Raw genomic sequence first — 15,284 nt, 5'->3', positions numbered from 1 at the left:
TATTTTACTTTGGATTAAAAAACCTTCGAAATTCCCTGAAAAAACTACAGTTGAAGGGACGTTATAGTTAGGTGAGAATGTCAGTTAAAACATATCTTTTTAAACTAACATAACTAGTGAAATTCCCCATAGTTATATGTAGTAACTATAACTCGTCCCCTAAGGTAATTATAACTCGTGCGCTCGCCATGCATTGCTAAGTACCACACACATTACATCACTCATGACATGCTCTATGACATCATTGATAATTGTGCAATATTTGCAATGACATCATTGATAACGAAACTGTACATGGCAGGGTCGTGAGTTTTAATTACCACATAGGGCAAGAGTTATAGTGGCATGGCTTAACTATAACTGTTGAATTTCAGTGGTTTTGCTTGTTTAAAACAGCCTGTTTTAACTGACATTTGCACCTAACTATAATGTACCTTTAACCTATGTTTTTTTCAGTACATATAATAAACTTGATTAATTTTTCCTGTACTTTTCTTCAGGTAGAGCTCTACCTTGGTGGTGGAGATCTGCACTTCTTTGTGAAAAGTTACTAGTAGTTACTTTAGAGTCGTAGATTCAATCTTAGAGGTCTCCACTCCCTGAACTGTGGGGGTAAAGAAATGTAAGTCTACACTTAGGTGTATATTTACACTCTGAAATGGTGAATAACTCAAAAGTGTTATACATACATGTTGGAGTAGATTTACACTTTGGGAAAATTTACCTTTGTGAATAGGCCCCAAAGAGTTTAACTAGGCGGAGAAAGAAAGTAAGGGTGAGAAGCTTCGGTCACACTTGAGACAAGTTTGACAGGCGTGGTTAGGCTCACAAACAACTCAAGGTCTGGCTACTCGGGGCAGGCAAGACTGATACATGCAGAATGCAATATGGACACAGATAATATGGTACTCACTCATTCTGCATGAGGTGGTATCTTAAGCAACATTGTCTATTATGTTGATAGAAATATTCATGAAGGTAGAGATCTAATAGGTTTCAGTGCACTTGCACATAGTCACACTGCTCCCACAGGGATACCCTCAATTTCTCCTATTTAGAGGGCTGCTGACATGGTCTCAACTAGTTGCTAAAAGGGGGCCACAGGAGAATATCTTCACACTCATCTCCATCATAGTTTTTTAGATGCAACGTGGATTTTGCTTCTCGTGTAACAGCTTGACCAAGAGGGCCTGGGTAAGGTTTTTAGGACTATTTGTGTTACCCCAAAAAAATAATATGAAACATAACTAGGAAGTCAAAATGGTGAGTGATAGGGGAGGGAGGTTAGCCTCCTCAAGAGCTAGTGGCCAGCCTGAGCATTCAAATACTCATTTCAGTAGGGAGCCTCTCTTTTACAGGCGAATGTGTGTGGTGTGCATAGATTAACATTTTCAAATAATTGTCTTCAATTTTCTGCACTTAAATTTTAAGTTTGGGACCTGAATCTGGACTGAAACCGTCATGTAGGTGGTGGGGGTTGCCCATAGTCAGCCAGCTAAGTTTTGGCTGCACGTAGCTTGGCCTCTACTTGCCAGGTCATTTGGTCGCACCAATTATGTTTGTTGTCCAACTAATACTGTGATGGGTTCCCAGTTAACATGAGTGTAGGAAATTGAGGGTGTATAAAGTTGAGGGCCTGCTACATTTTGAATGACTGATGTTTGGGCAAGAATTGTATCTGCTGACCTTCATCAGGAAGTGATTAAGATGTTTGCCTGGTAGAAGCAACACCATAATGGCGCTCTCAAACTTTCATCACCCTGCAGTTTGGTCTTGAGAAATTGCAAAATTGGATGCCAGTAAACAGTTTGAGAATAAACCCATAGAAAATGGAATTTAGTTTGTTTTCACTCAAATCCAATACAAAATAGACTCAAACCTAATCTCAAAACGTAAGAGTGAAAGGCTTCAGCACAGTTGTGCAATCGGCAAAATTTCCATCTACATTCACTAAACAGAATAAAGCATTTACTCTAAAGAACAGCTGAAGACAGCCCTTATGCTCTAATTATCAGGATTAATTTTGACAACATCATTGTGGTGTGCCCACCCCGCCTGATTGATTTCTGAGGAAAAGACATTCATCTACCTCTCTCCTATTCCCAGGGCATTCCCTTAGCGTCCGATGGAGGGCCAGATAAAATTTAAAATCAGCTGTCTGAACTTCAAAGCAATAAACCTAGGTAGACCTACCTACTGCATTTAATGACGATATCATGAGGTTCAAGAGCGTCTCTGAGCAAGAACATGCTTCACCTGGTAACGCCAAAATCCAGAATGACACAAGCAGTGAGGCAAAGGTTCTTCAGTGCTTCAGCGAACATCTGGAACGCCCTTAAAATACTACTATGAACTTTGCATGGCATCCTGGTGGTCAGAAAAGTTCTGAAGAGTTACATTCACAAGTTACACGTGGGATGTTAGTGTCTAGCTGTTTAGAGTAAAGAAGAAAGGCAGAATTGAATTAGCTCCCCATGCCACATTGTAAAATGTAGTTACATCCGCTGCTTTTTATTCAATTCCATTCCTGACGGTTCTCCTGCTCTCACTCCTATTCAACTCTACATACAGCAATTACAAGTATAGTAGGCGACCTTTCTGTCTTTCCACTCTTCCACAGCGAAGTACATTATGTATGTTAAAATGGATCCTTGTATTCTTTGTAAACTCCAGTACTGGTTGGTATAGTTGGCTGTAGAATAAATACATAAATAAATAAGTTAATGGGTTGTGTCTGGTTTCTGATCATCCTCATTCTGGTTTTGCTGACTTGTTACAAGCGGTCAAGACACAGAACGAATGTCTTTTAAATACAACAAATCAAATTCTATCCCACGCAAAGCTACTGAAAGTTATATTTCTACCATGAAAGATCAATTGAGTCTATTGATAAGAAATATTTGCCAGGTCATCACTGGTTTAAATCCACTTCCTGAGTCTGTGGCCCATTCAGGTCAGCTAGGCGTAAAAGGATTCCTGGCTAGCGTACAGGGTTTCCTATCGCAGCCGTCTCTTTCGCGAGTGCAGAGAAATCTGCAGTAGTAAAGCCCATGCAGGGGGTGGGGAAGGGGCTGAACAAGGTGCGGTTTGTTTTGTAAATTTCAGAATGTCCACAAACTCCTGAGTCCACCTGGAACATGTTAGAGGTTTACTTGAGTCCAGGGCGGACATAACTGTCCTTCTGGAATGGGTAGGGGGAAGATCTCCCCCAGATTTGGTGGCGTTCTCCAAGGTCAAAAATGTTTTCACCATGTATGCAGGGCAGGCTTCAATCCCCTTGTGTGTAATTATGCACAGGTCAAGTAGGAGCCTGTGGGAGATGTCAAATTACATTTTCTGTAGTACGTCTAGAAACCTGCACCAGGCACAGCTTATCCAGGCATACTGCAGGGAATATATGGGAACTGGAAACACTTGTACATTTGCACCATGTGTAGGCATGCTTTCAGAGCTGCAGATTTACTACTAGTGTTGGATGGCCTGATGGCATACTATGCTCCAATCTCGTCATACATTGGACATAGAAGCATCAATTTAGAGGTTAAAAGATTGCAACAAACGGGATACATTTTATCAGAATGTGAAGCACATGTTTACATCTGCACTTGTTCATATCAATTTGCTTCCAGGTGAAAACACCGATCTTCTGTACATTCATTTTTTTAATTTCGATTTTTTATTTTAATTTGTGAGCTCCTTTTTGCTCACACTGTGCATTTTTCATGGTGTTCTCTCAGAGGCAGAATTTTCCTTTTACTAGCTCCATCCCAATTTTACATCCCTACTGATCCCACTTACCATGACTTCTGTTGTTTTCTTGGTGCACCTCTTTTCTGTTTCCTCCCATTTGTTCATTATCAGCAAGAAGGGGGGACCTCCGGAACAAAATGTTACCTGGATGGGTTTTTAAATAAAATGACGATGCGACTCATGAACATCAGTCACCAAGGCATAGCTACGAGGTAGTTCACTCTTCATCACTATTCTGCCCACTCCAGGAAAACTTGCCTATGAGAGTCAAAGCGTTGCTGTTTCAGGTTTTGAATGCAATGCACTAGCACTGTTGTGAAACACAAGACTCTTCCTGAGAGATGCAGGTAAGTGACAGATGTCCCTCAAAACGCAGAGAGTTGGATAGAAAAGACTGGAAAACCAAAGCTGACTTTCAAATGCCGTGAACTGTCCCAAACAATAGGACATTTACACATACATCTTCTCAAAGTTCAGTAGGTGATTCTGGTGCAAGTGTAGTAGTTGTGGTGATATCATGAAAGGTTCATAAACCTTAGGCGGGAGGCCTCAGAGCCTGTTGAGTTAGCAGGACCATTGCCTCCAACGCCTCTATGGAGGACCGCCCACTCTATCTCGAGATCCTCCTAGGCCTGGCAGGATCCCTGTGGCAAGAGTTCACCTGTGCGGCAGAAGCACTTTCTTCACAAACAAATCTTGAGCAGGTGACCAATGGGATGCAACCTGGTGTGCATTCACTTTTGCTTTTCAGACACAATCCCCAAATCCAGATTTTATTTCTTGAAAGCAAACAAACCCAAGTTGGCTAGACGGCAGGGAGTTTGTTTGCTGTGAATGTTCATTTTTCAATTGGGAGGGCTGATAACCCTCCTTTTACATGACCCTGTGGTGATGAGTCTTCGACTTTGGCGGCTCCATCAATTTATTCAGTTGTTCTCTTACCGCTAAATGCAGGAGAGGAGTCCCCAGTTTGGTGGGTGATAATTTACGGCAGTTCTCTTCTCTTCGAATGCTTATTTTAAGTTGCTTTATGAATATATTGACATGATGGATGCAAAGGACTGCTACATTTGTACGGAGTTACCTGCATCGACTGCAGAGGGAATTACCTACCACCATATTCCATTTACATATGAGTCCATGAGTGTCAAGGTAACTCGCTGAGCCCTCTCATGCAAGTTTTTCCCAAGTGGTACAGGTTATTTAACACTGACTCCTAAGTAGACTTCAGATACTGAAGTGCAAATTTACTTACGCACAGGACAGGTGAAAATATGTATAAATTGTCTCAGTTCAGAGTAAAAACAGCAGTTTTTTTTATTTTAATGAGGTACTGTGGTATTCCACATATTCCAAATATGTCTTCCTGGATAGAAGCTGCTGTGCCTTATATTTAGTAATACAGTGGAATATGTATCTTTAAAACAACAACAATTTTACTTGTCTTTTACTACTCTGGCTCATTCGCGCTTTTTAATGACAAGATTTCGTTTAAATACATTGCATTTTCTTGTGGCTTATGCAAAACAGAGGGGATGGTGTGAGAGACTTTCCCCCTGTCCATGTAATAACACAGCCCATCAGAGCACAATGCATCTTATGCTTTTTTGTTTACTTTATAAATATCCGAGAGCCCGTTTTCTTAAGCCCATTCTAAGGGACATTCGTCCCTGTACTTATCAAGAAGGTTTTAATTACCTGAGGTCATTATCAACCGTTACCATTTGTAGCTCTGTGCTCAGTTTTATCAGAATTGTTCTTTTAATTAGGAAACATTATGAATCATGAACAAATTTTATTGATTTTATGTAACTCAATATCAATTTTTTTTTTTTATATTCTGTTCTCTTGGGCACTCCTAATTGTAGCGTGCCATATTCTGTTGAACTTGGCCCATATTATAGAAAGGGTGCACTGGCCTGGTCTGCACTGCAGCGCACCTTTAAAAGGTTGCGCTGGGCATGTACCGGGACCGTGCCCTGATCCGTAATTTCGATAGTGCGGCCACCAACTCGCACCCACCCTGCTGGCAGAACACTAATGAAAGGTGGGTCAGCTGTTTGAAGTCACTGGTCTGCCTTTCACTGTGCAGAACACAATCCAGCCTGCATTTTAAATGGCAGCAGCACATATCTTCCTGCAGGTGGGTGCAATGAGTGACTGCACCTGCCTGAAGAAGGTGTTTGTGGGGTCCTTAGCCCTTACAACCACCATTCCACCCTCCAAGGAACATCTTTGGGGGCCTGGAGGCCTCGTTACCTCAGTGTCCACTTCTACAATATGGTACAGACCCAGAGGCATATTGTTTTCTCATTTGCTTGGCCATGCCCCAATGCAAATGAGGGAACGCCCCAGTGAGATTGCACTTGTTCTACATGTGCACTGGCACAATCTGTATTACAGAAGAGACCACACAAGCATATCCAGCCTCTTCTATTATGTCCCTAGGGCACAAAAACAGGTACACATGCCCGTTGCGTCCATTGGGCATTCTTGACAATATACCCTTGGCATCCTAGGAGGTATATGGAGCCCCCTGAGACGCAGCTAAAATAAACATCTTCCTTATTTCATCCCGCATTTTACCTTGCCGTACGCGTGCATTCTCTACAGGTGCATATGAATTAGTGTCAGTTTCAAGATCCAAATATGGGTTCTGAATGAAGGATGGGTTTTTGTAAACTGGTTTCAGAAAGGGTGCTAAAAACCTACCTTCTGTTTCTGCGATGGGAACTGGTAACATCACTGCTTGAGGGATTCACTGCACAGAGTTTACTTTATAGGTGTGCCAATACACTTAAAATCAAAGTTTTCTTGAATATTGATGTCTCTTAACCAAACTAGGTAGCAACTCCCCACAAAGATCTATAGTTATTCCATGTACCTATGGACATCGTAACATACAGAGCAGATCAACTACTTACATTACAATTCCAAAACGTCCTTGTAGGGGTAACTTCTCATCTATCTTCATTCTGTTCACCCGCTTCTCAAAGTAGGACAGCACCACCATGATGACAAACTACAGCACGATAAAAGAGTGAAAAGTAAAGTTTTTTGGGGTCATATTCAGACTTTCTGCAAATGTCCTGTAAGATATACAGAAAGGATCAAATTCATAACCTTCCACATTTGAGTTTTTAAAAAACCTGTTTTGCTGTTGATTGCAAGTAATACAACCGTTACTCAGATCTCTTGCCCTGACTGGTGGTAGCACACACTGACAGCAGCGTGCACTGTCAGGGGTTGTGCTTTGCACCACGCATGTGTTGGTGCTAGATTTCCTGAGTAATGCACACTGTTACATTCGGTAATCTCTTTTCAACCCCCCCAACCCCTGTAACGAACACCTTGTACATCACCAATAATGCCCACAAGAGGAGCCGTGATAGCTTTTAAGGCAAATACTCGAAATGGACGCTTTTAGGACCACTGTGACTAATACCACATTACAGGTAGGTTTATTCAATATCCTTATAATGTACACTAGGGAAAACTTTATCCCATATATAAAAGGCAACAATTGACACTCCCAGTTGCCTATTATAAAGAAATGCCTTAGGTGCCCAAATATAATAACGTATTGACATTGAGTCCTGAAATCAAAACGCCTGCCGTCAGAGCCAGCAGCAGAGGGGAAAGGCAGGTCAGGTCACAAAGCATAATTAAAGCAGCTATTTAAAGAGTAGAAAACAAAATATTGCTTTTCTTTCTTTTGATTTGTTTTTCTAGCTCTACAGTGACAAGTAGCAAGGTTATATTTATGGCAACATTTGTTTGTTTTTTTAGACTCCTTAGGAACTTACAGAAAAGTTAGAATCTTTCTGCGTATTTCTTCTACACATTCAGAGTTACTGCACCCTTTAAAAAAATACTGTCTAGTAGTAAACAGGTTCTAATATCTTTTTGCAACAAATATCTAACAGTTTTTTTGATGTGTTTAATTTTGCACTGTACATTGTATTTTTATTCTTCATATTTGCAAAAAACGCTCTCTTTTTCGTATGGCAGAGCCACACACTAAAGATATATGTGGTTTGGTGATGGGGTGACCATGTATTATAAGGAATAAAGTACTTCAAGTTGTACATGATAAGGATATTGCAAGTCATCTCAGAGTTCAATAACCTTATTAAGGAACTCAATATGGTCATAGAACTCCTCATTAACTTGCAATATCCTTATAATGTACTGCAGGGGTATTATATCCCATATATCCTTTATTTCCTCATTAGTGGTTCAGCAGTGGATTATTGATGCTAGAGATAATTGTTGGATAGATCCAGAAATTACTAGGATCTATTCTCTCATAAATCATATTGTTATGATTTTATAAGCTAGTACGTTTGTTTTTGTATAGTAATGCATGACGTTAATTGTCGCTTTGCTGGACTGGTAGACCAAACTGACTGCCTGAACATACCAAAAGGTGGCAAACCAGTTGAGGGGCATCACAAATGCGGAACTTGTGCTGCATGTGACTCCACAATAGAGGGATTGAGTTCTCAGACAAAGACATTAAATGGCGTAATTCTGACATTAAATGGCGTAATTCTGAATTCACAAATTGCAAATCCAAGAACATTATTTATGCGATACTTTGCCCCTGTGAGAAATTATATGTTGGCAAGACAAATCAGAAGATCAACCAGCGCATCACGCAACATCGTTCCAGGATCAAAAGGAAGGTGGTTACTGCACCAATGGTGCAACACTTCATGGATAACTTGCACAGTAAAAGAGACTTTAAGTGGACAGTCTTGTCAGGTCTGGATACAACCAAACGTCTGATAGACATCGACAACGCGTTGCTACAAAAAGAAGCTTACCTAATTCTAAAGTTTAATAATGCAGTAACTAGGTTGAATGGGATGACAGAACTCTCAAGAGTATAGCTCAGAACTTCATGTCCCAAAAGGCACTAGTCCGGTCTTAACAACAATGGAACCTGAATGTCAATGTGATTGGTCCAAAACATTTTCCCATGATTCATAGGGTAAAAATACAGGAAGTGTTCACACGGGGAATGCCTAGCTGACAGTGAAGTTGCGGTTCATATCGGATATAGAATATGGATGTGCTCAGACTTAAAAACAGTAAGTGAGCTTCATGCTGAAATTTAGCATGTTTATAAAATCATTGACAAGTTTATGGCTTCAGTAATATGTCCCCCATTTGTTTGTAGGGATGCAATGATTACAGAAATAGATGCCTGCCTCTGAGTAACCCGGTAACGTTTGAAAGGTACTTTTTAACCATGTCTCGTCGAGTTGCCCAATGTCCATGTATTTTAATATACTAAAATAGACACAATCATTTTAATGTCTTGTAGAAATTCCCCCCGACATATATAACGAAGCACACTGCAGTAATTTCCGTTTAGAGATTCTGGTTACCACGCAAATAGGAGTCTGAGCAGCAGCTCTGTCTGAGAATCAGGCAATCAGGTACAGAAAATTGAATTAATCATATTTAAGGAGAGTAGTGTTTAGTTTTCATTTTCACTGATGCGGAGCTTGCATCATTCATTTATGTTTTTTAGAAATTGCTGACAATTAACATGAAGCCCTGATGAGAGTCCCGGTACCAGAGGACTGTGTCTTGAAACGCGTTGTCACTTTTTTTCAACACGGAGGAATTTGAATAAACTTGTTGTGACGTGAGGAATTTGCATTGAATTGTATGCCCCACACACACACTCTAAACATTTTCCCGTGTTTGGCACCTTTGGCCCCAAAAACAAGATAGCGATAAGAGTAATCTAGTTTCTGATGTTATGATGCAAAAGTTCAACGTTGTTGTGTATAAATGTGTTTGTATATAAGTATTTCATGCACTGTCTATTGTGAATTGTCATAAGTATTTTTCATGTTTTGTATGTTAATTTGAAAAATGTGTGTCTCTTCACTTCTCATGCAGCTAAAATCTTTTTGGTAAATATAAACAATTGCAAAGAAAGGAATGGTTTAATAAAAATTCCATTTGAACAGAAAAGACAGTGGTCTGTTTGGTGCTCAAAAATAATAAGAGCATAGCGTCAAACAGAGCCAGGTTCTCCTTTTTGTATCCAAAAAAAAGCACGCATAAGATAGAAGTGGCCAGCCTAGTATCTTCTCCTCTTTGGATTCTGAGACTATATATCATCCCAGAGAAATACTATGCATTAAGCCTCATCCATGTAGTTTTGCTGCAATCTTCTTGTCACGATCCCACCTAGGAGCGGTAGGTAGGGGATTACACCTACCAGCATGCACCTGGGCAGGCAACCGGTTCTTCCCTGGAGGCGGGGCTGCTATATATGGCCATCCTCTAGGGGGATCCGGTGCTTGTCACTGAAGTCGTCAGAGGCCGCCAGGATTCGTTGGAGCAGCACTCTGGCCGTTTCCGATGGGGAGAAGAGAACGCGGTGAAGCCCAGTAATTGCTCCTTGCCGGCCGCGCTTTCATCCACTTCCACAGGAGAACTGCCATTGCTGCCTGCCTGTCTTTCACGTGTCGTGTGAAAGACACTTCCTGGAACCACCTGGGGTTTCACGCGTATGCGGTAGGAACCGGGTGAGCTCATGCTCTTCGAGTCACCCGCAGTCCCGCTATTATGCCTCGAGAGCCGCTTTATTACGAGACATGTGTCACAGGTGTGTGTGCACGAGGAGAGCTTCCTCTCTATGTGCATACGCAAGCTGTAACTTTTTGACCCAGTTTTCATTTGTCTTCAAGGGGAGAAACAGTGCTGCAACCCAGACAGGAGTGATTTACCTTGTCCTGGACACTTACCTATTTTTGATTGGTCTTTGGTTATTGCGCAAGCTTTCAGGGAGAGAGCTTTTCCGCGCACTCGCAGTGACTACAGGTGTGAGACTTGTCCCACCCACCTATCTTGCTTTGACTTCGAAATATGCGCAAGCTCTCAGGAAGAGAGCTTTTCCACGCAACATTACTTCTTGCTTTCCTCCAAGTCCTTCCCGCTACTCTTTGTCTGCCAGCAACCCTAAGGATTTTGCCACAGACGTGCATGTAAGTTCCCTGACGATAGAGGGAGGGGGGTTGGCTAGCGTAGAAAGAGGGGGAGAGGGTGTGACTGTGCCTAACGCAGTCAGGTTGTTTATTGTTGTCCCACCTGCAGCACCCAGTGAAGAGTCGATGGTATTGCCCAAGAGTACGCACAGGCGTTGTGCTCCTGAAACTGTGATTCACTAGGAAGAAGGCAACGGGGTTTTCCTTCCGTTACTCTTTGTTCTTTGTCCCCTATCCCCTGCGCACTGCAGTGCAGGGTGGAGTGTTTGACATCCCCTTGTGGAGTAGTGCAAAGTTGCTTCGGGAGCTACGCATCGCCCCCGCTGGATCTGTCTGTGGAGGTTAGTGTACCCCTAGCATAACCTGACACTTCTGTAGCCAAGAGGGGGTGTCAGAGGAGCCCTGGCACTGCACACCTCTCCCATCTTCTCACGATCAAATTGACCAACTTGACTATGGCCAGGGTGGAAAATGACGCCATTGGATCTGGTCCAACACCGCCATTGAGGACCTGTGATAAGGAAATCTAATTTCCTAAGAGACTCAGTGGTTAGAAAGACCTGCGGTGATTCTGTTCTGCTGTTTACTAAAAAAAGTACAGCAGGAAAAAGCCCAACTCAGATAGGCATACAACATTATGTCAAAGTAACAAAGTGACATGCACAGAACTAAAGTAGTCATGTGAGGCATTTTTTGATCCACAAAGGGCAAGCCATGATTTAATGTTCAAGGGGTAAATATATTGTAAGCTCCCACATTGTACCTATGTGATGATATATGATTGTATGCTACACAATGTCATGCCTGGACTATGTCATGCTACTATTTATTGCAGTGTTAGACTAGGCTGTCCAATACTTGGTTACATTAGTCTATGTTTTGCAAGGCTATACTATATTATGCTATTCTAAGCAATGCTGTAATATGTTGTTCCATGTTATCCTGTACTATGCTATAATTGGTAAGTTGTGCTATGTTACTCTATGTTCTGCAATGATGTGATCGACTATGTTATCTTATGTTCGACAATGTTAAACTATGCTTTGTTCTTCAAGGCCATGTTATATTCTGCTATGCTATGTTATTCAATCATATTGTAGTCTATCTTATGTTATCACCTTCTATGTCATGTTTTATGTTGCGAGGCTACGCTAGGCTTTGTTATGTTTTTCTAGCACAAGTAGGAAGAAAAAAGGATGAAAGAGTGAGCAAACCAGGCGAGTCACCGCATTCCAAGCTACAGGTTTAGCAGGTTAAATTAAAAAAGGTTAGAACATAGGTGTTTAAAGTTTCTTCTCATATTTTATTTCTAACATATACAACCAAATCCCTATCTTGATTTTGCAGGGATTGTTTTTTAAGAAATTGCTGTGGCGACAGCGTGAAGAATGTGGGACTAATGTGGCGGTCAGTGCAGTTATGCCCTTCGCCCATGCACTGCAGGAACAGAGATAGGCACACAACTACCTTCTGCATCTAGAGACACTCACATACTACATGGCGCTATGACCCCTGTACCTCAAATCTGTAGCCTTTCCTCTAACATTAACCATTATCAATCACCAACCCAGCCCATGCACAGTTTGACAAGGTATTTTGTTTGCTGTGTTACTTACCGAGGGAATGAGGGAGTAATGCAGGAACAGGTCCATGTCCACATAGCCGGCACACGTGCTGTTGTGAGCAGCACTCCTGCAATATACATACAGGGATAAAGTAAGGCACAGGCAATGAGATGCACATTACAAATAAACTATCTTGAAGGAGCTATCTTGAATAAAATAATAAGGGCCTGAAAGAGGGTAAACTTTTTTACATTTTCCATAGGTAAATTAGAAAATGTAAACGCTATGAAAACACACAACCGAAAAGGTTGTGCATCCCAAAACTAACACATCACCACCCTTTCAAATGATAGCGGTTAAATATTCAGTTTGCCGAAATAATTAGCTATACGGCTGCATCAGATCACACCAATGAGACTGTTTATACTATAAATGCATTTCTCAGAAGTAGCCAGATGTGTAATTTAATTCCACCAGTTTTAAGTCCCATTTTAAGTTCAGTCAGTTCATTTTTTACTTGTGCGATAATGTTTTTTACTTGTACGATAATGTTTCCCCCTGCACTGGCACCATGCCATTGTGCAAGGGTGCCTGCCTTGAGGTGAAGTTTTGTTTATGTGCAGGAAGATGTCCCTGCCTGCACATAAACAATCTAAAATGGCGATTTGTAACTTCTATGTGTGCTGCTTTGTGCAGCACACATATAAGTTGCAACTCGTCATTTTGTTTTAAATGATTGTTTATGTGCAGGAAAGGACACCTTCCTGCACATAACCAATCAATGGCGTTTTGATGTTTCTATGTGGCTACACGACGCAGCACACATAGAAACAGCAAAAACGAGGATAAATAAAGCATTTCTCCTTGTTTCGACATGTTAAGGGTATTGCTATGGAATGCCCACCACAACACCCATTGTCCGCCGCTAAGTATAGCGTGAAAGGGTGCCTTATTCACAAGGCGGTGTTAAGCCATGTTAAGTGGCTTAATTCCACCTTGTGAATAAGGCAAAGCCTCCATTGGCACAGGAACATCACTAAAAGCGACGTTCCTGTGGCAATAGGGGCTTGTAAATATGCCCCTTAGTGTCATGCATAACTATTGACAATGATCTTGCTGTAACTACAAATGCATTTACAAACTTGCAGAGCCATATTTCGACATTTATGTATCTGTTTTTTTATTTTTTTTTACAAACACTTGAAAAAACACACCAAAACATCAATAATTGGCGTGCTGTATGGCAAAATACACATACTGGATTTTTCCATGGGTTGGAGGCATGCAGTCTTTCTTTGCAAAATTTGCAGTACAACTGGAAACGTAAGTCAGAGTTGTACCAGTTTTGGCTCCAGCAACAACTTAATAAAATAGTAGGCCAATAATGAGGCACGCCATTATTTTACACAGGCCTAAGTAAAATATGTCATGTGGTGCCCCTCATAGCGCATACACCTGTTTTTAAGTTAAAAAATCCTTCAGCTAAAGGTAAAACACAGCAGCTCCAGTATCTGATGCCATCTAGTGGTATAACCTTGTTTGCTGCTGCATCATTAATAAACACAGCAAGCTTGCTTCAAAACCTATAAAATATTTTGCAGCATAAACTGAAAAAAGCACAGGGCACCATTCTTGATAATTCTTGATAATTTAAACATTAGAATTGGCATCGGATACCCCGGTGCACTTATATGTCTAGACTTATCGCTGCATTTGACACTGTAAACCATAACATCTTAAACAATAAATTGAAACACTGCTTTGTCAGAGGTATTGTTCTTAAGTGGTTTACTTCCTTTTTGTCTGGGAGATCTCAAATAGTCATGATTGAAAATGTCACTTCCTCCTCTGTCCACGTTGGTACTGGATTTCATCTTAGTTCCATACTTTCACCACTCCTTTTTTGGTATCGCCTGCACAGCACTTGCACTGTGCTTGTGAAATCTATTGTATTTAATATAAATCCTAAAAGAGGCCTACATTTCGCCCTCACTTTTAATTTGTTTATGTGCTTGCCACTTACTTTTCCTCCATTTCTATTGATTGGAGCATGCTGTTACCTGTTATTATTCGTGCGTGTTTCTTATCAGTATCCCACTGCACCAGTAGTCCTTTTCCTCCTTTTTTTTTCTTTTTGAACTACTTTGCTATTTGAAAAAGCCCATCTGTTGTTTGTGGCAAAGACATTTATCTGCGAGGCACTGACAGGCGCATGCTCTGGACGGACAAGAGCACTCTCGCCAAGTTGACCGTAGCTGTTACATTTTTCCCTATACATCCCTTTCACCCCCCACTGTTGAACTCCCTGACATTGACTTTTTAAATGTATAGATGCATTTTTTAAAATGTCACTGGAGCACTCCAGAAGAGTGCACAAGTTGGCAGGCCTATATACTCCTCCTTGTCCCTCCTGCCCTTGTTACTTGTTCCCGTTCCTCCCACCTGGGCTTCATTCCGCAACATTTGTGACAGCAGCAGGAAAACTGACTTGTCTTGTTTCAGAGCACTATACGATGCTGAAAAGTCCACATTGATATATTGTGCTGGTCATATACAAGTGATCACAGTGTTTACAGCGTGTGCAAACCAGAAGAGGTCACAGTCTTACAGAAAAATCAGTTGCACAGGGAAGGGCAGAATGTTGCAGGGAAGCACCCATTTCAAAGCTGAACCAACAGCAGCCCGCTGCATGATTAGGGGGGGACATATATCTATATACATTGCTTTTCTGCTGCGATTTCCTAACTGCAAACAGTCCGCCATTCTGGAACGGTTTCATGATCCATGTCTAAGGATGTTACACATTCCTTTTATTTAAATGAGTTTCCTATAGAACAAATATGGTACCAGGAATAGCATGGCAATATTATTCACCTTCATCACTGAGAGACATTGTGTGATCCTGGACAAACCATTTTTCCCCGTCTCTTAGTTTGTGGGAAGAGTTTTAAGAAGT

At 41.3% G+C, this 15,284-nt stretch overlaps 1 protein-coding gene across 2 annotated transcripts in view; it reads right to left on the bottom strand.

Annotated features, from left to right (window-relative positions):
• Positions 1 to 15,284, bottom strand: part of LOC146866499 (stimulated by retinoic acid gene 6 protein-like) — a 484,943-nt gene that overhangs the window by 410,749 nt on the left and 58,910 nt on the right. For both annotated transcript variants that reach the window (XM_085636593.1, XM_085636594.1), the window contains exons 2-3: positions 12,380 to 12,455; positions 6,675 to 6,772 (exon numbers count right to left, since the gene is read on the bottom strand). In XM_085636593.1, the coding sequence (XP_085492719.1) occupies positions 6,675 to 6,772; positions 12,380 to 12,455 (174 nt within the window). The remainder of the gene's footprint in view (positions 1 to 6,674; positions 6,773 to 12,379; positions 12,456 to 15,284) is intronic.

This window comes from Triturus cristatus, chromosome 2_1, assembly GCF_964204655.1.
Source record: "Triturus cristatus chromosome 2_1, aTriCri1.1, whole genome shotgun sequence".
Classification (NCBI taxonomy): domain Eukaryota; kingdom Metazoa; phylum Chordata; class Amphibia; order Caudata; family Salamandridae; genus Triturus; species Triturus cristatus.
The sequence above is the reverse complement of the archived record's forward strand: the minus strand, read 5'-3'. Positions and strand labels throughout refer to the sequence as shown.